We start from the raw sequence: 24,353 nt of genomic DNA on the forward strand, positions 1-24,353 counted from the left end.
GAACCAATATCAAACAAGACACCAACTATCAAACTCTCCATTTCGCCACCCTGTTTTTCCCTCTACCTGGTCCTTGATGCTCTGCAGCTCATTTAACTCTCGCTGCACCAGCATCTGCTCCTTCTCCCTGTGCAGCTTCAGCTCCATCCTTTCTCGTTCCAGCTCCTCCTGAATACGCAGTTGGCGGAGTTTCTCCAGCTCCACACGCTCTCTTTCCATCTGTAGGAGCTGTTCCTGCTGCCGGTGCAGCCTGTCTGCCTCGGTTTCACCCTCCTTGTGTATGGCACCTGGTGGAGGGAATGGAGGAAGGCCCCCTGGAATGGGTTGGACACCTGAGGGAGCAGAGGGCCCCACTGGAGGTTGGGTGTAGCCGTGAGTTTGTGAAGTACCTGAGAGTGGGTAGGCGTGAGCTGCTGGAGGGGGCTGTTGCTGCTGGTGTTGTTGTTGTTGTTGACCGTTCAGGTGTGCCTGGGATAAGTTAATTGGCTGCTGCTGTTGGTCTATTGGTATGACAACTGTTCCTTGTACCTCTGCAGATGGGCCAGTCACTGTGGCACCTTTACCAAGGTATACAGGTTCATCCTGGATTGTAGAGCTAGTAGTTGGCATGGAAACAGACAATGGGGCACCTACTGGCACTGTAGCTGCTGCAACAGCCGCAGTAGGGACAGTGGTTGATGTTGTTTGGAGGAGTCCTGGTGATGGGTAACGGACTGCAGCTTGTCCAGACAAAGGCATTCTGGGGCTCATTGGTAATCTAGTAAGACTGGATAGGGGCACAGGTGTCATGTTGGCAGAGGGGTATGGCCTGTAGACTCCCCTCAGTAATGGGTGAAGAACAGAGGCAGGCTGGGTTGTGATGGGAAGTGTAGAAGCAATAGGGGTCTGAATGGTGGAGTAGATCATCCCATCAGCGGACCTAAGAGCACCAGGGTACATGGCTCTAAGACTGGCCTGCCTGGCATTGATAAGGTTGGTTAATGCCTGGTTGTGGGTTATTGGCTTCCCATCGAGTCCAATTAGGAGGTTTTGTCTCATACCGAGACCTGCTGCAAGTCTAGAAGTCCCAGGCCCTGTTCCTCTCCCCAAAGTACCAAACTGCATCAAGTCTGGGTTGCTTCCATATCGTTCAATGGAATTAAGTGCTGCACACATTCGGCTGATCTCCCTGGCAGTTGTAGCACTGTACTGAGCCAAATTAGCTTCTTGGAAGCCAGCAATGTCATGAGGGGAGTAGCCATAGTCTGAACTTATGTTAGATAAAGAATTATACCTCCTTATAGGCAGCGCTTGGACTGTGATGTCTCCTCCATGCCGTAAATCAGTATAAGAGCCATACTGCATCCCCATATACCCTTCATAGCCCTGTTTCATACCAGAATGATCCACGGCAAGTTCTTCTGTGGCTTGGAGATGTGAGTCTAGTTTAGAATGATAAGACTGTAGACCAGCTTCAGCTAGGTTTGTATCAGACATCGAAGATTGAAGCCTACCCGGGAAAGGTAATGTGTAGGCTTTACGTCCATCCATTTGATACTCATTGTAACTTGTAGATTGTCTTTCTTGGTCAGACTCGTAGGTGAGAGGTGGGGCAGATGGAGGCCTTATGCCCTCTTGCTCAGAACCACCTACACAGATTCCGCCAAATGGAAGTCGGTAAACAACATCACAGCAAGCTGGTTGGTTGTCTGGTTTAATTTGACCTCCTGCCAGATGCATAGCATCCTGTCCTTCTTCAACTTTCACTAACTGGGTCACTGCTCTAACCTGTTCTGGCCCGCCATCCATTTGTACTACCATGGTATGTGGTGATTGAGACATCAAACCAGGAGGACTGGGCTTCCCTATAAGCTCAATAGGACCAGTGCCATACAACTCAGGGTTAATGATTGGTGATACAGCACTGACCATAGCTGTGGTATTGCTAGTCTGGCTGACTAACAAGTCTTTTTTCAGTAAAGGTGGCTGGCCTGTCAAGTTGTACCTGGCTAAAGCAGATGCCTGTTGCTGCTGATGTTGCATGTGATGATGGTTCTGCAACTGCTGTTCAAGGAGCACTTGTTGCATCTGCAGCTTCTCTTGCTGTTTTTGTAGCTCTCTCTGTTGGACACTAAGGTCCTCCAGCTTGGCATCAATTTTTGGTATTGATGGGTCAGTTGGAGGTGATGGTTTGTTCTGGGAAAGACACACAGCCGAACCCATACCCTGGCCCAAGTCCAAACGGTTCTGATGGGGATCACCATACACTGTTGGCTGTTTCGGCTGGGTCATAAACATGGAAGCAGCCACAGTGACACTAACAGTGGTTGGTGTGATAGTCTCCTGGGTGTTCAGATTCATAATCAGTGGCTGTACAACCGTTGAGTGTCTGCTACCCTCTGATCCACAATGATATTTCCTGCTATCAGTCGCTAAGGAGGTGAGATCCATTCCCTGGTCAGTGATGATAAAAGGACCTGGTTGGTTGGCTGTTCTAAGGTCCACAACACTTCCACCTTGGATCATATGGCCCTGCTCAACCCTTGAAGTGCCTGGGACTGTGGATATTCGACAGAGGGAGATGTTATCCATTGACATAGACCCTCTAGTGTAAGTGCTGGTTGTGGTGGTCATACTTGTTCCCACATTTACCTTCTCCACTCTTTGTGTTTGGTAGAAGCTGCGGTTAGGAGAATGTTGGTAAGGGGGCGTGTCTGGAGGGCTGCCACATGGGGAGTAATGTTCAAATGTTGATTGGCGGCTAAATCGGGTAGGCGAAGACAGGGGAGAAGTAGCAGTGTTAACTGTCATTGGCCTGCCAGGACTTGTTGGTGGTGAGTACCGGGCATCTTGAGAAGATTGCTGTCGATAGAGTCTCGGGGAAACCGAATTATGTGATGTTTGGGTTCCCGTAGCCATCACTGGAGATGTAGCTTCAGAGGAAGCGGACTCCATTCGTAATGCTGAACTGAATGTCTGAGTAGAGAACTCAGCTGTAGCCCTTCTAGAAGGTGAACGGGTGGGACTCTGAGTTGGTGGCGATGGAGAAAGAGGAGGACTGGTGCTCCTGTAGTAAGTGGTATACTTGGGAGAACGTGGCTCAATAATTCTCTCAGTGGAAGATGTTGAACTCTCTCTCACTTGGACACCCCTGGTTTCTCCTACCCTTCTGGTGATCACTTCTCTTTGACTGTAGGCTTGGGTGATCTCTGCAATCTTGCTACATACACTTGAGACTGTAGCTGAGGATGTTGCAGGACTTCCGGTGTGTCGCCCATATATACCCGACTGAGTTGTTGTCATAGTAGGGCTTGTACTAGTCTGAGAAATAGTCACTGCATCTCTGGCATAAACTCCATAAGCTGCAATAGTGGTGGCAGCCGCTATTGGAGTTATTCCATTCTTTCCTGCTTGGCCTTTAATCCTGTCTTTGTGTCCATCCTTTGCAGAGAAGTGCTGTGTCACCCGGACATCAGGAATCCTCCCTCCGGTCTCAGCAAAGGAAACCGGGGCTGAGACCTGGGTGGGGCTGGTCCCTGGAGTTAAGAGAGCATTGCTTTGTTCCAGTAGTTTAGCAAAAGCTGAGCTTGTGTCTAGGAGCTGTTTATCTGGGAAGGAACTCTCAAGCTCTACTTGCTCATCGGAAGCCTGTTGCATTTTGGTGATGTTCTGAGATGTTTGTCGGATCTCTTCATAAATATCTGTTTCTGTCTCCGCTGCATCATTGTCATATCCTGTTTGATCTTGTTCATATTCATACTCATCCTCATAACCTTGTCCATTAACATCCTCCTCATAGTACTGCCCATGTCTTCCATGTTGCTGCTGCTGTTGCTGCTGTTGTTTCTGTTGCTTCTGCAGCATCTCTGCCTTCCTCATCATCTCCTCATAAACCTCCTCAGCACTCTTTAGTGGTTTGGAAGTTGAAGATGGTGCTGTGGTAGTTGTTGTAGGTGAGGGTTTATCTACTGGTGAGTAGAGAGACATAAAAGTAGGCAGGTTGTACTCACTGCCTGACTTGTAAAGTTTGGACTCGTATCCCTCAGCCTCTGAGTCCAGACTCTGAGGGGAATATTCAGAAGCAGAAGAACGATGGAGCTCTTCCATTTCTGCAGCTTGTCTCAATTCTTCTGTTGGGGAAGCATCTTCAATAGGTGAGAGATTGCTAGGTGGTGTCTTGGACCTCTCTCTGCGCCTCTGAGCCCTCAGCTCCTCCTTATCCCTCTTGGTCTTTCGCGCTGTGCTCCTTATTCTCGATTGTTCCACCTCCCTCATCTTCTCCTGCTCTCTAAGAAGTTCCTCTTCTTCTCTCAGCTCGTCCTCTTCAGAAGAGTCTTCAATGGTAGGAAGGAGAGGGCCATGGGAACGGTGGCGTGCTTTCCTCTGCTGCTTGGCCTCTTCCAGCCTTTGCCTTCTGCTGGGGCTACTATCACTGTCCTCTTCCATTGATGATATGGAAGTAGGAGATTGGCCTGAGCCATATGAGGACGAAGTGGCTGGCAGAGTGGAGTAGGAGTCCCCCCGAGAACGTTCCTCAGGGGATCCTGTCAAGCTCTCCATTTCTAGCTCTGGCTCCCGATCAAGGTTCATGTCATTTTCATTGCCCAGCTCCATGTCGCGGCTGTAACTATTGGTGTTATTAAGTTCGATGGTTTTGAAGCGCCTCAGGCCTCCTTGTGATGCCATCCCATCGTCTTCACCCTCCTCGACTGAGCCTTTGTAAACATCGGTAGAGCTGCTTGTTTCCTCCTCAAAACTGCTAGAGTGGTGCTGAAGACGTCTCTTCTCTTTTCCTGAGTCAGACATGAGATGCTTTTGGTGGCCTTTCTTGGGCTTCTGGTAGCCATATCCTTCGTCTTCCTCATCTTCCTCTTCCTCCATCTCTTCCTCCTCCTCATTTTCTTCATCAGCACTCATCTCCATTATTTGTCTCCTCATAAACTCTTCATCTGTCATCTCTGTGGGCTCCACCTCCTTTTCTTTCTTTTTCTTCTCCTTCTTGTCCTCCTTCCCTTCCTTCCGTTTACCCTCCCAGTCTTCTCCGTCTTCTTCCTCCTCCAGAATATCTTCTAGTTCCTCGTCAGAGTCATATGCATCCGGCGGGATTGACAGAGAGCGAGGGCGCTGCTTTCCTCTGTCATCCAAGTCTCTGTCTCTGTGCTTCCTCCCCCTTCTGTCCGACTTGTCTTCAGAAAGGCTCTTCTCCAGCAAAGGCCTCATGGAGCTCTCTAGTTTGGTGATTTCAGATGGGCTCGGCGGGGAACCCCGCCCACTAATCCCTCTCTCACTCAGCTTCATCTCCTCTTCTTGGATTAGACCTGTGATTTCACTGTGGGAGCTGGAGATACCATCAGAAGAATAACCAGTGTCACTGAGGCTCTGAGGGCTGCGTGACAAGTCATGGGTGCTGTTGTTTTTCGTATCCTACAGAAAGAAAAAGAAAAAAGGAAAATTGCATTAGTTTAGGAGAAACTATTTTTTTTTACCATAAATTTTGCAAATTGTAACAATACTGTATGTTAAAGTTGGATAATCACAACATCATGCAAACAATTGAAGTCCACATATGTTAAGATTGTACAATTTTAATTGTTCTTTCTTACTTTAATATTAACCATTAACATTAACAATGGTAGTTAAAAAATGTGAGTATGACAAAATAGGTCTAGATTTAATCATCATCCCTTATGCAATACAGCACCTACATAGTTACATAAAGTTACTATAGTAAGTAGTGAATAAATCATCCTACTACTTACAAGAAGAGATACAGCAATTACCCTGAAAGTTTTTTTAACTTTATATCTAAAAGTATGATGGTTATACAAACCACAATGAATTTTGTTGAAACTTATTCAAATGTTTTTTTAGGGAGGTTTACGTATTTGGAAATGTAATAGGTTTTTAATGGCATATGATTAATGAGACTTATCTATTATTTTTGGAACATTAGCTACCAAGTAATGAAGTGTTATATATAGCTCTCATTTTAAGCAAGAATGACCAAAGTAGGGTTATCTTCATTGGGTTTGCAACTTTCACAATTGTTAAAATGTCATTTTATGTCATATCATTGTCATATTATATAAATAGTTCCTAATTGCCTGAAGATCAATGGAATTGCCTACATTAACAGAGAACATTTCCGAGAATAGGCTTTAGGTTGATATGCAATTACATTATTGAGATAGAATTATACAGGAAAACAAACATTGACATGTATGTATTATTGTAAAAAAAGAAAAAAAGCAGAGATTTGCCCTTCCTATTTCCAAAACTGAATAAACCATACATATCAAATCTACTAGCCGCTACATCTGGCCTTAGAACAAAAACCTAAATGAATATTATTTTCATTACAATGTAGTTACAACTCAAATATGTAAAAATGGAAAGGTATTATACAACAATAACACATCAGAGAATGGTATCTTTAAGAGGATGTACTCTTAAATAGTATAATACATTTTTAAGACAAATAAAGACAAAATAATAGTATTATAGTTATGATGAAGTGGCTTATAGATATATGGAATTGTTTGAGCCATTGATGGAGAGTGGTTAGTCAAACTATATGTTTTTTAGTATGAGAAAATTTCAGTTTCTTGATAAGGTGTAAAGGGAGATTGAAGCGATAACATGATTGGAAAATGATAACTTCTCAAAAGTCATTCATCAATGGCTCTGTCTCAGATGTCTGTTGATAACATGCCAAAACATAAACTCAAAGGGACTAACCTGGTGAATGAAATGGGGACGGAGGAACGAATATAGATTGAAATTATGGAAGTCTTTTTTTAGAATAGCTCTTACAATGGTTTCAATACTTCAGAGGAGACTTTACTTTGAGCTCTCTGTTCTTTAAATTCCTTGCAGCCCCCCAAATGAAAAGGGTCTGCTCTGCCTTCGAAAAGGCCCAGAGCAACCAATTCTTATATGTATTTCAGGAGGAATTATGGCTGCCGCTGAGTAAGAAAAGGCATTATTTTCCTGCCTCTGTGTTTCTCTCTCAATTTCTCCCCCTCCCCAAGTTAGTCCATGAATGTTTTTCCGCCATGTGTGCAGCCTCAGCATTCTGTGAGCAACAAATCAATGACATGCAACAGCCATGGCCGTCCAACACTAAAAGAGAAGGCTACTGGTTCAACTATAATTTTTTTTTATTCAAACAGACTCCATAAAAAAGGCAGTGTCATGAATAGCCACAACTCTCTGTGAAAACTATTTTTTTTATGTAAAAATACTCAGTGTTTCATTTTGGAGCATAATACTGAAAAAACTGTCTTCTACTTTGCATTATCCTGGTTTCCAGACCTCTGAATTGAAAACCACACCTCAGTGCTCAGTGGTGTGCTCATTGATGGCTGTTTCCACTGATTGGAAAATAAATTGACCAATCAGTGCTTAGTTGACGGGATTAGTAATTAACAGACATATGACAACAAGTGTGATGATATTGACACAGACATAGTACCCTTAAAACCAACATATGCTATCTATGTTGGTTTTATATCTTTTATCATTTGGGAAACCATAAAGTGAAGTTCATTTTTATATTCTAAAATAGACGGCATCTCCTGCTGTATTACATAGTCAAAAAATTTAACATGACATAAGTTTCATCTGGTTTTCTTTACTTCATGTAATATCTAAGCTGTAAGGACTGCAAGGTGTTTGGAGGTCCCACTTGACGAACTCTGGTAAACCTCACATACCTGTACAAGAGCATTAAGCTTGATGGAATACCTATGAATTTCAAGCAGAGCCATGCTGAAACAGCCATGCTTACTCAGTTCACTTCATTGCATACATACTTAAAACTGGTCACACAACAGCAGCCATTTTTGGTACAAAGGCCTGTATGTTACTCTATCGTTTTGACGGTATAATCAATGAAAATCAGACCAATTTTTTCTTCCTTTTGCTTCGTTCTTTCATAGTGTATCTGTCAGTGCATTATTCATTTGGATCACTTTTTGGTTCTTTCCGTAGCTTAACATACAAAGTAGTGCAGTGTACTAAAGCAGGGTTTTACAACCAAAAAAAATTCAACTTACATCGTAGTGCCTGGACTTCTTCATATCTTTGATGGGTGTGATCGGCTCTGCTTTCTTCTGTGAGGGTTTGGTGTCTTTGGCAGTTTGGTTCTCAGGATCAGTCTTGGGCTTCTCCCCGTTGGGTTTGGACTGTGTGTGGATGTCTGGGGTCGGCACAGTCGCCGTAGCTGGCGTCGTGGTCTTGGTGTCGGTGGGTTGTTTGGCAGCAGTGGGTGCGAATGGACCCCCGGTAGTACCATGGGGTTTCTGGCTCTGGGGCTGGGCTGCCCTGGGCCCCTGCTGATTGGGTGGCTTGTGGAGAGGGCTCTGTTGACTGGTTGGCGCCTGGTGACGGGGCGAGCCCATTGGCTGGTGCTTGGGAGACGGGTGAGGAACAGGAAGTGGGGGCTCGTCCAGACCGCCTCCGGACATCAGCCTCTGGGTCTGGCAGTTGAGACATAACCACTCCTTCTTCTGAAACACAGAGAGGACAAAGGACATACCCAGTTAAAGACCATCACTTTGTTTCCCAATTCCCAAACATCATTTAGGATATAAATATGATATGATCTGAGGGGGCCGTTGAAAGTTTCAACAACAACCTGGGAGGAAAGTATGTGTGAAATGTTGCTGCCGTGATAACCAGACCAGCGAAAATAACTCAACAGGTAGGTTGCTACTTCTCAACTGCAAACCACTTCCCCCAACACTGGGAGGTTCCCGGGTACGTGTGTGTGCGTGTGTGTGTGTGTGTGTGTGTGTGTGTGTGTGTGTTCCTTTTTCAGCTACTCCTCCAGAGGTCAAAGAAAAATGAGATGTTCACATTCATCTCAGGTTAAATAAGACTGATGGGTTTTATTATACCAAACATTACATTTGTTGATTTCACTACTACAGCATACTCCAGGGACCAGCACAAACAAACACACACGTACAAAAACACACACACACACACACACACACACACACACACACACACACACACACACGCACACGCAAGTACTGTACACACTCTGTTAATCCTGTTTCCAGACAGAGATGGCAGTGCTGCAGCAGGCTGAGCTAAGCTGACATACTTTCTAACAGACATCACAGCTCCACTGCCTTCACACACTATGAGGCTGACTGATGGGGAATTAGTCTATGATGCACGCACGCACGCACGCACGCACGCACGCACGCACACACACACACACACACACACACACAATCCAACTTTTTCTTCCACTCAAAGTGTTTCCATAATTCCAGGTCTTAAGAAACAAAGGAATGAGCTCCATGATTAGAAATTTCAACAACCTAGAAAATGTCACTGACCTGCCCACAGTGTGAACTCTGAAAAGTGCTATCTTATTAGAGTTATACAGGACTGAAGCCCTTCCTACTTGATACTCATCTTCTTCCTTCTGTTCTTGTCCGCCCACTCCCTTCCAATCCTCTCTCCATCTCTCTCTATCTCTACACAAAACTCACCAAATCCCTTTCTAACTCATGAGCTAGTTCTAGCTTTCTCTCTCTCTCTCTCTCTCTGGATCCCTTTTTAAAGTTTAATCTGTACATTTTTGTGTCATACAAAAATCTGTATGCATGTGGGATGATGAACCCACATTGTATCAGTCTGTATCAAGGCCTAGTTCAAGATTGTTGAACCCCATCAACCGTATACCGTCTGTTTTGTGACTGTAGACAAATAATGTGTCTCAGATTGTATATACTGTGAATACACATGAGATGAACATTTATTCTATATGTGTATTTGGTTTATCTTGTTAATGATTTTAAAATACCCTCTTTAATACAGAATGTACAGTTAAATGCTGACCATGAGCTTATGAGTGCAAATGAGTGTGTGTGTGTGTGTGTGTGTGTGTGTGTGTGTGTGTGTGTGTGTGTGTGGGTGTGTGTGTGTGTCAGAATGTCTGCGTGTGTCTGTCTATGTGTGCATCCCCTAAAGCAGCAAACTCACAGTATAGCCTCTGAGACTGTTGAATCATTTTTAGACTCTAAAGTGAACTCATTCCCTCCTTTTCTCAGAGCAAGTACATTCTGTCCTACCAATCACATCATGTGTACGTGTGTATGTGTGCGTGTGTGTGTGTGTGTGTGTGTGTGTACTGTGTGTATTGGCCCGCAGAGTGGAGTACCCCATCGCTGCAGCACTTAACCTACATAGCACAAACAATCTGGTCCTTTTCTCCCCCTGTCAATAACATTCATTATAAAATGCTGAATGTCTGAGGAGAGATCTCTGCCTTTCTTTTCTCCTCCCTTTCTAAATGTCTAAGTGTTAGCATTGAACTGTGTTGTTTTGCATTGTATTTTTCCATCTTCCTTTAAATTCTCTTTTCATCCTTTTTTTTTCTGCTTTCCCCCTGTTAAAATTTCAATAGGTCAAGCAATGAACTTGTCCTTTTTGATTTTTAAACGTTCATTGGACACCATAGCTCTTCCGACACTGGATTCAAACCATGACAGAGCTGTGTACATGATTGACCGTGGTGTTTTAGCCCTTGTCCGGACAAAGGCATAACAATTACTCATCAACGAAGGAGACTTTTATTTTTGTCATATTTGGCCCAGAGGGAAATTTGTATTGACCTTTGTAAACAACATCTGTGATAGCTTCAGAATCACACTTGCATCTGTCTCCAGTTATGGAAAAATCTTTTTAAAATCTCTAATATTTTGGCAGTCTCTAGGCACACCGTGGACCCATGGATATGTTAGAACACATTTAAAAAGTGCATTTAGCATAATATGGGACCTTTAACTTTCATCACATACTGAAGTTACTCAGCGTAACAACATTCCCACTGTAAAAGTAAAATCTTTGACCTGTTGGTGGCACTATAGGACAGAACTGGTATTCTAGTACGATCCCTCCTCTTGGAACCATGCATGTCTGTACAAATGTTCTTGCAAATCACCCAATAACTATTGATATATGTTAGCCTGGCCCAAAGAAATGCTTGGCAACTTTCTGACATTGTCATTCCCCTATAGAATGGCTGACAAGATGAGCTAATGAAGTGTGTGTCTGCATGTTTGAGGAGTTTTTGGAAACAAAGGTCATTGCATTGGACAACAATATTTAAGATTGTTATACATTTCAGTCACATTGCCGTAATCAAGGTAAACATCCATTCCGAAAAATATATCAATATTAAATATGATCAGACTCATACACTATGACTATGGCACTATTTTTTGAACTCACTGATTCGCTCCTTTAAAATACTCTGTAGAATACTTCTTCCATTTTCAGTTCACTTCTAGTATAAGCCATTCTCCTTCCTTTTTCACAAGTTTGACTTTTCACACATTTGCACCTGCAGTTTCTCTCTCTTATCTCCCTTCACTACTAGATCGCTAAACTCTCTCCTTCCACTTCCTCTCAGCCTTCTCCCTCCCTCTCTCTCCTCTCTCCCTGTCATTCTCCGTCTTTTCTCTCTCCCCCCAACAGAGCCGGGGCTATTTTTACCCAGAATGCCATTGTTCTGCTCGAGCGAACACTTCCCTAGCACTGGCTGCTGCTTAAGGCTGCACTCTACTGCACCACACAGACTTACACAAGCCTGCGCACACGCACACACAGACACACACACTGAAAGTCACACAGTTCATTTTGATGCAAAATGGAGGAGGCCTGTATAGCTGAAGGCTAACCAGAAGGAAAGAGAGATGACACGCAAAGGGAGGAAGAAGACACCACACACACACACACACACACACACACACACACACACACACACACACACACACACACACACACACACACACACACACACACACACACACACACACACACACACACACACACACACACACACACACACACACACACACACACACACAGTAATTCAGCTCAGACCAAGAAGAGGGAAAACCAGGGAAAGAGAGGTGTTGCCCGCGTGGTATAGAGAGAATACCCTTTCTCTCTCGAATAATGCACAAGCATTGATATGAGTTTAGCATGAGCATAAGTGGCCTGGTCATATGTATGGGCTGGCCTGCACAGAAACCCCAGGAAGGAGGTGAAACCATTATTTGGGTGGCATTGCATTTTCTTTTGATACACATTTGTTGTAAGAAATAAGTGGTTCATAATTTCCAGGTGACCCATTTAAAATAAAGATAAAAACAAAGAAAATGTAGGAAAATCAGTCATGTTGAAAAGACAGCAACCTTAAATATTTGTTTTAATGTCTTATTATGTAACTGTTTCCCTGCAGCATAATCTCTCCACCCTGGGTCCGACACTCTGATGGGCCAATCAGGCTGCAGACGTGTTGTGACTGATGGTGAGTGGACCAATCAATTCACTTGAAGCCTATAGCTACAGTATCTGCTGAGCTGGGCTCTTCCTCTGAGAGACAGCAATATAGTGCAGCAGAGCACTGACATGAACGCAACGATGAAAGCCACTTTAGCCAAACAGACTGAAATACGGCTGTTGATGTCATTGCGCTTGCATTGCAAAAATGGAGTCGAGGCAAAAAAGAATAGAAAATTATAATAATTTCCATAAAATAAGTAGAATTCATCCCACTCAACGTGAGTCTTCTTAATGTAATTTCCTTTGAACATGAATTACATGTCTTCCATCCTCCCTTGTTTGCGTCCTGGTTTCATGGCTTGCTAATTATTTTTACACAATTTCTAGCTCTTCCGTAAAAACCTCTTTCTCCTTCGGGCTATTTTCAGAACAACTCGCTCTTGTTCGCCATTTCCATCTTAATTCCTGCGTCTTGGGCTCTATATACTGCCCACAGTTTAGTTTCCTCTCGATTCTTGTCGAGATCTATGCTGCTTTATATTTCTATTCTTCCACATTTTAGAGGTTTTCCACCACTGGGTCTTATCATTTAAAAAACACTTAAAAGTGCATACATATGATTTCACATAGACACGCACTCTGTATCCGTATCCGCACACACACACACACACACACACACACACACACACACACACACACACACACACACACACACACACACACACACACACACACACACACACACACACACACACACACACACACACACACACACACACACACACACACAGGCTGAATTAAATGTGGAGGACTTAATCTAACACCCCTTTTGTAGTGTTAGAAGGAAGAGGGGCACGGATGGAGAGAATAAGAGGAGAAGGAAATAAAATAAAGGAGAGGGGGCTGTAAAAGCAGGAAGAGAGGCGGAGAAATGAAGCTTTAGGAGGAGAGAAAAGGGGGGATGAGTTAAAGGTGACTTAGGAGAAAAAAAGAAGAGAGGAAGGAATTGGATAAATAAATTAGAGAAAGAGAGGAAGGAGTGTTTGAGATGGGAGGGGATGAATGATAGCAGTGGGGAAGGATTGAAGGAGAGAATAAGCAAGTGATAAATTAAAGGTTGGAGAGGAAGAAAGGTATAGTGGGTGTCAAAATCCTTTTTATTTTTGCGGATTATATAACACACACAAGCAGGTTTTTTTTATTTCCCTTTCACAAATAATAAAAAAAAAATCTCCTCTTCTCATTCGGTACACAAAGGAGCCTGGTTAATTATGTAAGCTTGTTGTGCCAGGCATACAGCGTGGGCACGGGGGCCTGTGTCGCCTATGTGTGTGTTTGTGTCTAAATGTTTACACACTATGTTTTATGGCCCCCGCATTACGCCGTCACCTCTTTTAACCCTCCCAACTCATTCCTGTCTCCGGGCCGAGCGACCAAGCCATCGCTCAGAGCCAGCCAGATATAAAGCCACTCTTTCCCCTGTGCTGATAAGATGTGTAGGAGGATCTCATTTGCATATGTTGTGAATTTATAGCTTCAGAGATGATGAATGTCGACATTAGCTCAAACTGTGACATGAAAAACTATGGCATTGTAATCTGATTCCCAGATGAACCCCATCAAAGAGGCATTTGGGAGGATGTCCATTTGCGTCATATATGCGTAAAAAAAAGGAAGCTTTATCGCAAGGAAGCAGCAAGTATGAATCAAGAGCAAGCAATTATGAGCTAAATATAAAGCCAGAGGGCTGAAAGACAGATATCTGAAGAACATTTAAGAAATAATTAGTATTTTGGTTAAAGAGTATAGGATGGATGGATAGCTCAATATCAGATTTCTGGGTGAGGTCAGAAGAAAAAGTGGTCTTGTATAGCAGTATCACAAGGTCTGGCTTACTTTGGCAATGGCCTTTTTTTTAAGATAATTTTTTGGCATTTTCAAGCTTTTTTTATTAGATAGTACAGAGTTGAAATGGGGAGACAGAGAGAGGGGGGATGCCCTGCAGTAAAGGTCCACGGGTCGGATTTGAACCTGCGACCACTGCAACGAAGGCCGGAGCCAATATGGTACGCGCTCTATCCACTACGCCACCGGAGCGCCCCGGCAATGGCCTTTTTAATGTGAAGTCAGCGATTCTGAAGAACGCTTGTTGTCAAAATCACCTCTTGTCAAAATCAGTGAATATCTCCTCACGGTCCCCTTCCTGTGCGTACAGTGTGTGCGCTGGAAAAAAAAAGCTGGTGGTACACATCCTAGGCTCTGTAAACAGATGTAAACAAAGGAGCAACAAAGGGAGCCCAGCCCACCGTAGCTAGCACCATGCCCGTTTACAGAGACTACACTGTGTATTACGGTAACACTGGATTTCTTTTTTCAACAAACATGCAGTACGGCCAGGTAGCGGAGATATTCACTGATTTCGACAAGCCCAACTGAGAGGGGAAAGCCTGTGTGGATGAAGGACAGAAATGGACCAAAGGCGCGCCGTGGTTTGTTTAGAGTTTGACCCACAAATCTGACATTAGAGCTCATTTTAACAGGCTCACTGTCTCTCTGGGACTGACTGACAGAGACAGATACACACACACACACACACACACACACACACACACACACACACACACAGATAAACACCAAGGAAACACAGGGCACATCGGTCTTTGCAGTGCAGTGCTAGTGTGTGTATCCCTGCAAGAGTTTGTGTGTGTGTGTGTGTGTGTGTGTGCGTTTGCGTGTGTGTATGTGTGCATGTGTTTGTGTGTGTGTGTGCATGTGTGTGTGTGTGTGTGTGTGTGTGTGTGTGTGTGTGTGTGTGTGTGTGTGTGTGTGTGTGTGTGTGTGTGTGCGTGCGTGCGTGTAAGGGCTGCAGAGATCAGGGGGATTTTGACTCCTGCGGTAATAGGATGGCAGCTAGCCAGCAGCAAAACATGGGCAGAGCTGAATACACTGGGCTTGGCCTATCTCAGACAAGTCAACTCACTTCTAGAACTGCTTTATTCAACGTATGGCCTTGTCACTGCAAAACAAATATACCCCTTAAAACTGATGTATCACGCCATACATAAGGAATCATTAATATGGGGTATGGGGGTGGCTGGAAATGATAACTTTGCAGACACAAGAGGGTTTTAGCCTCTAATGCGTAGTTTTTGTTTTACGGCACATTTACGATATAGGGTTAAAACAGTTTTTTCTTTTTTTTTTAGCATACAAGCTTTGATTAGGTCAGATTAAAGGTGCTCCATGGCAGTTTGTGTTTATTTTCTTGCACCCCATTTGGACAAAAGCGGTAGTGTTTTTACAACGGCAGCTGTTGTTCCTGGGTGAGCTTACCCATGACAAAGGCATAAAGAAAAAAACATATAAAAATATAATTATTTGCACTGATGGTCTCGTTTGCTGTTACATGTAATGTATGATCATCAGATGAAAAATGAGACTTGTTTCAGAAATATTTAAAAGTTCCTCGTAGCACCTTTAAGCTGGGGGGAGTAAATGTTATGAATGTTAATGTTGCTATGTGTCTGATGGTTGTGTAATTGGGCAAGTGCTTAAGTGACATTCACAGAGACTGTCTGCATAAATAAGTCTAGTCTGAAGCTGTCATCATAAAAAATACATTTAGTGTGCCAACTCGGTTATCTCTTTATACACGCAAACACTGTCAGAGGGACTTGCTGCTCAGATGAACTTAAAAATATATAAAAACTGTCCTGGGGCTAACTTTAGCTATCTGTGTGTTCTTACCTAACACTGTGGCTTTACATAGCATGTCCAAAGCTGCTGTCCTATTCATAGACCAGAACTTTTTTACTTCTTGCAAGAGCAGCAAAACAAATGACCTCTTTGGAGACTTGAAAAGTTTACTGAGGTTGAAGTTATGGGAAGAAGGCTGGGGTATTGTTAGGACTTAATTGATCTGGCCTTGGTTTTATAGTTTGAGAGAGAGAGAGAGAGAGAGAGAGAGAGCCTTTGAAGTGCTGAAGAAGTGTGTATACTTTGAAGTGCTCACTCGGACAGGAGCATTGTGGGTAGAGGGGAGATTGCTGGCTCATGCCGCAGGGCGATGAGAAAGACATGATCAGACAGATGCTGCTAAGGGAAATTGGAGGAAAAGGGAAAAAAAATTCTTGAGTTAAGTTGAGCTGAGGGCTTAAGAGGAGAGAGGAGAGAAGAGTGTGAGATGTGTGAGTGAGATGGAAGGGGGATGGAGGGATGGAGGTATGGAGGGAGGGAAGGAGGGAGGGAGGGAGGGAGGGATGGAGGGAGGAGGCTGAGAAATGGAAAATAAGTAGAGTTGGGGGTGGACATGTAAGATGGAGTGTTAGGGGAGAGAAAAAGCAGGTTAGAGAGAGTGACTCTGGAGAGGACTTAATGAGAGGGTGGTGAGGGCTGAAGGCTCAATACCAACTACACTGACGCAAAATGCTCTACAGACTGAAATCTAAACTGTGTTCCAAATCACATACTCTTTCCTTTTTTTATTCTACATCTCCAATCAGGTGTTGAAATCATCGATTTCAATACAGAAAATCCTGGCCGGATGTAGTAGACATCTGGGTATTTTTAAGCATGCTAAATCTGACCACAAGAATTGGGACATCCTAGCAGAAAGTATGGATTTGGGTTTTGGAACGCAGCCCGCATTGACTTCTCATCCTTATTTAGGTGGAATAGACTTGCCAGAAGTCTCGATTGTGACTATCCACTATTGTGTTCTTAAATACCAGTTTACAGGTTATTGCTGTTTTGTTAATGTTCTCTTCCGCTGTGTATACAATGAGGATCATTGTCCAAGGAAGAAATGCAAACAACAGAAATAGAGAAACAATGTGTGGGAGATTGCGAGGCTGTATAAGCAGATGGGTAAAATGGAGGAGGCTAGAACAGTAAAAGGGAGCGGGGGAGGGAGAAGAGAAGAGAATGGGGGGAAAAGGGAGATATCAGTGTGTGAGCAGCAGAGATTGCAGGCAAAATGTCAGAGTGAAAGAGGGAGGCTGAGGAAGAGGGGGATACGGATATTAGCGAATTAGAAGGAGAGATGAGAGGAGGAGGAGGAGAGGAAAGAGAGGCGGATTCCAAAAATGTACAGTGAATTAGTTCTGCCTCATGAAACTGGCAGTTTCTGGTTGTGAAACGCTTTGGGGACCTGCATGGATTTCTGCCTGTGTTTGGCTATGATTTGTGTGTGTGTCCCGGTGCGTGGATGGATGTAAGGGTGTGTGTGTGTGTTCGGTTGTCGCTTGTATGTGTGTGTGTGCGTGTGTGTGTGTGTGTGTGTGTGTGCGTGTGTGTGTGTGTGTGTGTGTGTGTGTGTGTGTGTGTGTGTGTGTGTGTGTGTGTGTGTGTGTGTGTGCAAAAGAGCATCAGTGCCTCTTCCCCAGAACATAGCCGATGCCGTGTTGACATTTAGACAAAAACAAAAGCTTTGTCTTTTTTAAAGAGCAACTGGGAGAGTGAAACTCGCAGAGAGCTGACAGGGTCAGACATGACTGCCTCTGCCTCTGCCTCTGCTGCTGCTGCTGCTGCTGAGCACAAAAAGCTGCCTCTTCACAAAACAGAAAGGCAACAAAAACAACATACATTGTACCTGTCATCTCATGACATGTCATTTGGTGTTCCACTAGTCCTGAAAAGCTACTTGGGCCAAGATTCTTAAAGGTGGGGAAACAACAACACAGGAGTAGTATTGGCCCTAATCTGAAACTGGGGTTTGGAAGCAATGGATTGAAATATAATTAGATAATGTATATTTCTCATAGTCAGCAACTAGTTACTGCTTTATCCAAAAAGTCATTCTACAACAATGACCTTTTTCTTTCACCATCCACTTCCCCCATCACCAGAAACTAAGAAGACATCTGCTTTTACAATGTAATATTATCAATATCCTTTACATTAGTTTATACTATACATGTAAACCGTAGATGAAGGGATCCATTATACCATCTGAAAGTGAAAAATAAAACTGTACCAAACAATGCTATAATAATGAGTTGAACATGTGACCAGAAGTTTGACACTGTTGCTTTTAGGTCCAACTGGTTTCCAGCAGTAATACAGTATGTACACATGCTCTCACACATAGAAACAGTGTGTAAAGGTCAGGGTCACCTTTCCTTTACGTGTTTTTCTGTGTTTGTTTTGACCCTGAATGTACAGCGTGCAAAGTCAGCCTCTTAAATCGCATTCTCTTTTTTTCTCTTGCACACTGTGCAGCCAAACAATATCTGGGTCAGTCTGCACTCTACTGCTATGGATAGGATTCAGTGTCTTGCTCAAGGGCACTGCAACAGCAGGCACAGCTACACACAGTATCATATGTAATGCAGTGAGTCATTCTGCTTGGTAGGGGGGGAGGGGGGATGGGGGCATTGGAGGATGGATGAGATTTGGATTGGGAGCTAGCCTCAAGCAAACAAATGCGCATATAAACATATTTTCGTTTCACTGCTTATTTCCAGCCTTGACTACTTCCTATATGTATACGTTGATTGCCTGCTTGCTATTTGATCGAAGTATCCACACTAAACACTGAGAATATTTTTCACATAGGAGTTTAAGGTAATTTCATATTAGGCAAGAGCAAAGCAGCCAGACTTCCTTTCTGTCATGATCATTTTTGGCATTTGATTCAAATGTTTTGCATTGACGATTATATTGAAATCCCAGTGCCAGATAGAAAATGTTGCTTTGTTATTACTTCTGGGTGTCAAACAAAGCTCACTGGATAATTGCATATGTTGTTTTTTACGAAGGTTTTCCCCTACTACTTCCTTCCTTGTAAACGACCACAACCTCAGTCTGCCAGTGACATCCTCCCTGTTACAGCGTTAAACGTGATCGTTGCTGCAGCTGCACGGTGACGTTAGTGCAGCCTTTGACATAAGCACCCCCCAACGTTACACTAATAATACGATGCATAACAATTTCAGACACCTGCAAACACACACAGGCGTGCACACAGTGTTCACGCACGTGCAAATCAACAACAAAGCACTCACAGAGCAGAAGAGTCCATCCCATCCAATCAGATGTCTCTGTAGGAGCGCGCTCACACTGTGCTGGGGAATTATCCACCTGCTCTGAACAACAGGGGCTGGAATCACACTACTACTACTTGTCTCTCGTTTCACCTTTTCTTTTACTTATCCTATACAATCACTGTATCTACTATTGCTTCCCATTCATCTGTCAGTGACCTTCATTTAAAAAAATAAAATAAAAAAATATACAGTATAGGCCTATATTTATTTTTTCTGACTTTCTATTCTGTTGAGTGGCTTCAATACTGAAAGTTGAAATGAATTCTGCTTTTGAAGATTTTTTAGTATTATAATTGTTGGCTATAGTTTGTAAAGTTTTAATTCTCAATCAATGCAAATTTCACCTTTTAAAAATGTGTTGGGGGGGGGGGGGGCTGCAGAAGCGCTGAAGGAATTTAGACGGACCTAAGCAAATTACATTTAATAACATGGAATGCTGTTTAATTTTTGATTTATTTATTTCTACGTTGCAGATGACTGTTATAGGATTCTTTAAAACATAAATGCGCACATCGGTCTGTTTAGTGAGTGTGTATTACTCAGTGCCCAGTGACTGCAGTATAGCTGAAGCCACAACAACATCACTGCATGGTGATTACTTGTCGTCTCTTGGCGCTGATGACACACCGCCTGTCCGTGGCTGCGGCTCAGATTGGCATTGATTATATGTCAGAGTCGATAGCCTGCCTCCATCATTTGTTCATTTCACAAGGAGGCAGGACAGAGAGGCCCTAACCATAAACTGTTGTCCCATACTGCTGCAAAGGGGACAACCAACCACACGTGAAGGCAAGAGTGAGAGTGAAAGGCAGTCATTTTGAATGCTCTTTAAAGGTGCACTGTGTAGTTTCAGATGAGGGGCCATGTGATTTTATTTGCTGATTATATTATGTATGTATTTGAGGCACCTGGAACTAAACAAAAGTCTAGACTATGTTTGTATACAACACGGCAGGCTCATGCTGCTATACACGGTGAAACAGTAACTTTTCAGGTAGCTGTCCTACTTCAAACGGTGTCCCTGGATCCAATTATCCTGTGAGCAAAGTTTGTTTATCCAGTTATGAGAATACACCTAGGGCTAACTTGATGTTAATACCCAAGGTAACATAGTGCACCTGGCCCTTGTTTTCCTCACCACTAAAGGCAGACTTAAATTATCCATCAGTTAAGTTTTTAAAAACCCAGCAAATGAAAAAATGCATCTCAGATTGTGTTAAGGTGTGTTTACGCTACATTTAAGTCTATTTGTGTTCTGCTTTTGATTCAAGAAATGAAGTGAAAAGGAAGCGCCTGTTTTGCAGATCTATAAACAATGACCATTAATCCACACACACACATGGCTAGGAAGAGCCCTGACAGTGCAATCAATAGAGAGAAAATGAGAAGAATACAGGAGGGCAGCATCCACTGCTCTGACATTACACACTGAGGACGAGAAACAAACAGATCCACTGCTGAATGGTCTTTTTTCCTGGTTTCACACAGACAGGTTACATTATGCATGTTAAGATTGTATTTCCACCATATCTGCAAAATCGCATCTTACATTGTTTCTCTCTTTGCAGGGACTTGGGGGGGGAAATCATTAAGAGGAAGCTATAGGCCAGCATGTGCTAGGTCTATAGCTGGAAGTGAATACTGGAATCTGATGCTATTTGTAATAGTTCCAAATGCATATATACGTTAAACCCCAACTTTCAGAGTCCACTGTATATGTATTTTTTCTCCATTTGTGTGCACGACTGTCACAACGGAACCTCCTCCCCACTTTTACGCTACTTACATTTTAGAAGTCAAGAGGGCATTTGCCACTGTAAGTTATATTGCCTCTGCTTCGCACCTTTACATTGTATGGTGGCTCTGTTAACGGACTGTAAAAGCACTAACAACTTATATTAGTAGTTTTAGACAATGTTTCCCCCCCCCCCCCCCCCGTGTCATCTGAGGACAAAAAACTTGCAGAATTATTCCCAAATTGTAATGTGAAAATTGATACAACATTGGGTAGCACTTTTGCCATTATACAAAACATTAGGCAGTCACAAGATTGAGCTGAGCTAGCAGATACTGAGGGAAATCACCCATGGAGTCCCTGCAGTATGTTCTCCTGTATAGAAAGTAATAATTCATGAGTGGCTGCACAGCTGTAAAAATGCAATGGGGAGTCAAAGGTGAGATGAAGTAAACAAAGCGGGCTGGGAGGAGATAGAGGGAGAGATGGAGAGAGGGTGTGTCAGAAGGATGATTTTTAATTAAAGTAAAACAACAAGGTTTTTAGTTCAGCATCTGTGCATTGTTCTAAAATGCAGGTAAACTGAGAAAACTGGAACTTTACACACACACACGCACGCGCACACACACACACACACACACACACACACACACACACACACACACACACACACACACACACACACAAATTCAATGTTGGCTGTCCATTCAGTTTCACAGGGCCGAGTCAGTCAATCATTAGAATAGTAATGGTTCCGTGGCGTACGAGATTGATTTGACCGTGAGTCATTGCTGGCTGCAGTAGAATAATACACAGCAGGATAGATCATGAGTGAAAATTGCACAGCAGCTATTGGAATATCTAAGCCCCTTTGTTTTACTGTAATTGACAACTGAGTGTAGCACACACACACACACACACACACACACACACACACACACACTGCAGTACTCTGTTGTCCCTTGGGATAAATTAGTGTTAAAGCTATACTTTTAACCTTACAAGAAATGTATTGCCTTTCAACACTTTAGAGCGCATGCACAAACACACGCATGTACAGGAAATGTTATTGATTAGTAGCCAAGCAACGTGATTGGTCAGTCACAGGGCAGAATCTACTCCTATTAGATTCAGAGAAGCCAAGGGCTGTCATTTGTTTCGCCAAAGTGCTCCAGGGGGTGTTTTCTAATTGTTTTCCGCATGTGTGCACAGGAGTGTGTTAGTGTGTGTGTGCATGTAGTGCAAGTGTGTGTGGATGTGTGGGAGTGTGTTTGCTGGGTAGGCAACATCAATGTACCCTCCTCTCCCAGGGGAGTCACAGAGATAGTACACCTGCTTTTCTCCCTACCTTGCTTGCTATTTGCCATTAAGCTCTTTAGATTTCATTTCATCACACATTTACACCAGCATCCTTACATTTCTCACTCCATATAATGACCGGTGATATTCAGTTTAACAAAAACACACGTTATCCTTTAGCTATCACTGCCATAGAGTGTGATAGATAAACAGCAGTAAAAAACAATTATTCTAGCTTACATTTGTGCCCTAAACTAGGGATGGGGCCGATCCGATCCAGTATCGGTATCGGGTCCGATATGGCCGAAATCTGCGTATCGGATATCGGACTGACAGCTCCGATATTAAAATCCGATTTTTTTTTTTTTTTTTTTTTTTTTACTATGTAACATGCGCCGACGTTCGGTGGAGGGAGAGAGGACATCACTTTATAATTTGACATACAGTACATATGAGTTTGTTAGCCAGTGAGCTAACCAAAGCTAATCCAAGTCAAGGAAGTGGAGAGGCTTGTGACAAATTCTACTATGTAAAATACAGCCAGAGAGAGAAAGACTGTTTAGACAAACAGACCACCACATATTCTAGTGGGGCAGAAGTGATCATTGAGAAGGATTTCTGCCTTTAAGATAAACCTATATGCATTTGTGTATATTTATTGCTCTTTTAAATTAGAATTGCTTAAGCCTTCCTATACATAACATCACCACCAACGAAAAAATGTATAACAATTATGATATCGTATCGGTCAGTATCGGTATCGGCCGATATCCAAACCCCAGGTATCGGAATCGGATCGGAACTAAAAAAAGTGGATCGTCCCATCCCTACCCTAAACCTCCGACTTCACATCACTGACTGTATACATTGCTGGTTTGTATGGTGGATGCAGTGATGCATTTCACCCCATTATTTTTCTGTATGTGCTCTCCAGTCTCCTGATGGAAATTGCAGGCTTTTTATAATATCAAAAGGTCTAGTATAGAGAGTTATTGTACATCTTCAGAGAGGGGAAAAAAAAACAGACATCCCCCTGGCTACCGACACTATTAACATATTAAAGTGGAGGAGAGTGCCCTGTCTATTTGTGAACATGGTCATTTGAGCAGCGAAACGAGATGAGCAGAAGTGGTGCTGACAGTGTGCGTAAGAGATGTGTCACTAAATATAGTGATTCATAATAAGTATGAGGCTGGAGCAGGAGTTTGACAGCTGCACAGTCCTGAGCCTCCCGCTTTCATCCAACACCCATTCTTCTTCTTGAGTCCATTTCTCTGTCTGTTTCTGTTGCTGTATATACCTGTTTGATGCCATCCCTCTTATTTGCCCATCACTGTCATCTCTTTCTATTTCACAGAGGGGAAAAAAAACTGAGTTTGGAAATGAACCAACAGACTGGGTTGTCAACAGACAGTGTTTGTGTGTGACAGTGTTTCTCCAATATTTATTTAGCAGTTGGCCAGCAGTCGGCAAACTAAGAAACAAATGGTAATGAGTAAGCTGTGATTGTGGTGGGCAGTTTTGCTGAATATGATACCAAAAAAAAAACATTGTTAGCCAGGCCTTGTTTTTATGCAGTCAAAGCAAATCATAATCGCTAATAAATATTAATGTAAATATGTGTGGCTGTGCAAAGCTGTAATTGTATTTCTTTTAAATGTGGTTTAATGGGATTCAAATATACAACTGCAACACAGCAACTTCAGTCTGACTCAAGACTACAGCCAACATTCACCAAAGACATGCCATTCAATGTGTGTGGTCAACAATGAACTATGACTTATATTTTTGAATGCTTTCAAACATAGACTAATGCTAATATGACTGTCCCTCCGAAGAACACCACTTTCACACTTATCCTCCATCTTACCTCACCTCAACCACAATGTGATAGGCAGAATAGAATAGTGCTGAAAAGGCACTTGCATCCTCAAATGTTCAGATCGAGGAGGCATAATATATTACATGTGTTACTATGTCAA

At 43.0% G+C, this 24,353-nt stretch overlaps 1 protein-coding gene across 1 annotated transcript in view; it reads right to left on the reverse strand.

Annotated features, from left to right (window-relative positions):
• The window catches only part of bsna (bassoon presynaptic cytomatrix protein a), a gene marked incomplete at both ends in the record, with an annotated part of 133,667 nt that overhangs the window by 20,490 nt on the left and 88,824 nt on the right, over positions 1-24,353 (reverse strand). The window contains 2 exons of the mRNA XM_080030867.1: positions 67-5,403; positions 8,037-8,489. Of these exons, the coding sequence (XP_079886993.1) occupies positions 67-5,403; positions 8,037-8,489 (5,790 nt within the window). The remainder of the gene's footprint in view (positions 1-66; positions 5,404-8,036; positions 8,490-24,353) is intronic.

Source organism: Ammodytes marinus (genome assembly GCF_949987685.1).
Source record: "Ammodytes marinus genome assembly, chromosome: 7".
In the NCBI taxonomy this organism is placed as follows: Eukaryota; Metazoa; Chordata; class Actinopteri; order Uranoscopiformes; family Ammodytidae; genus Ammodytes; species Ammodytes marinus.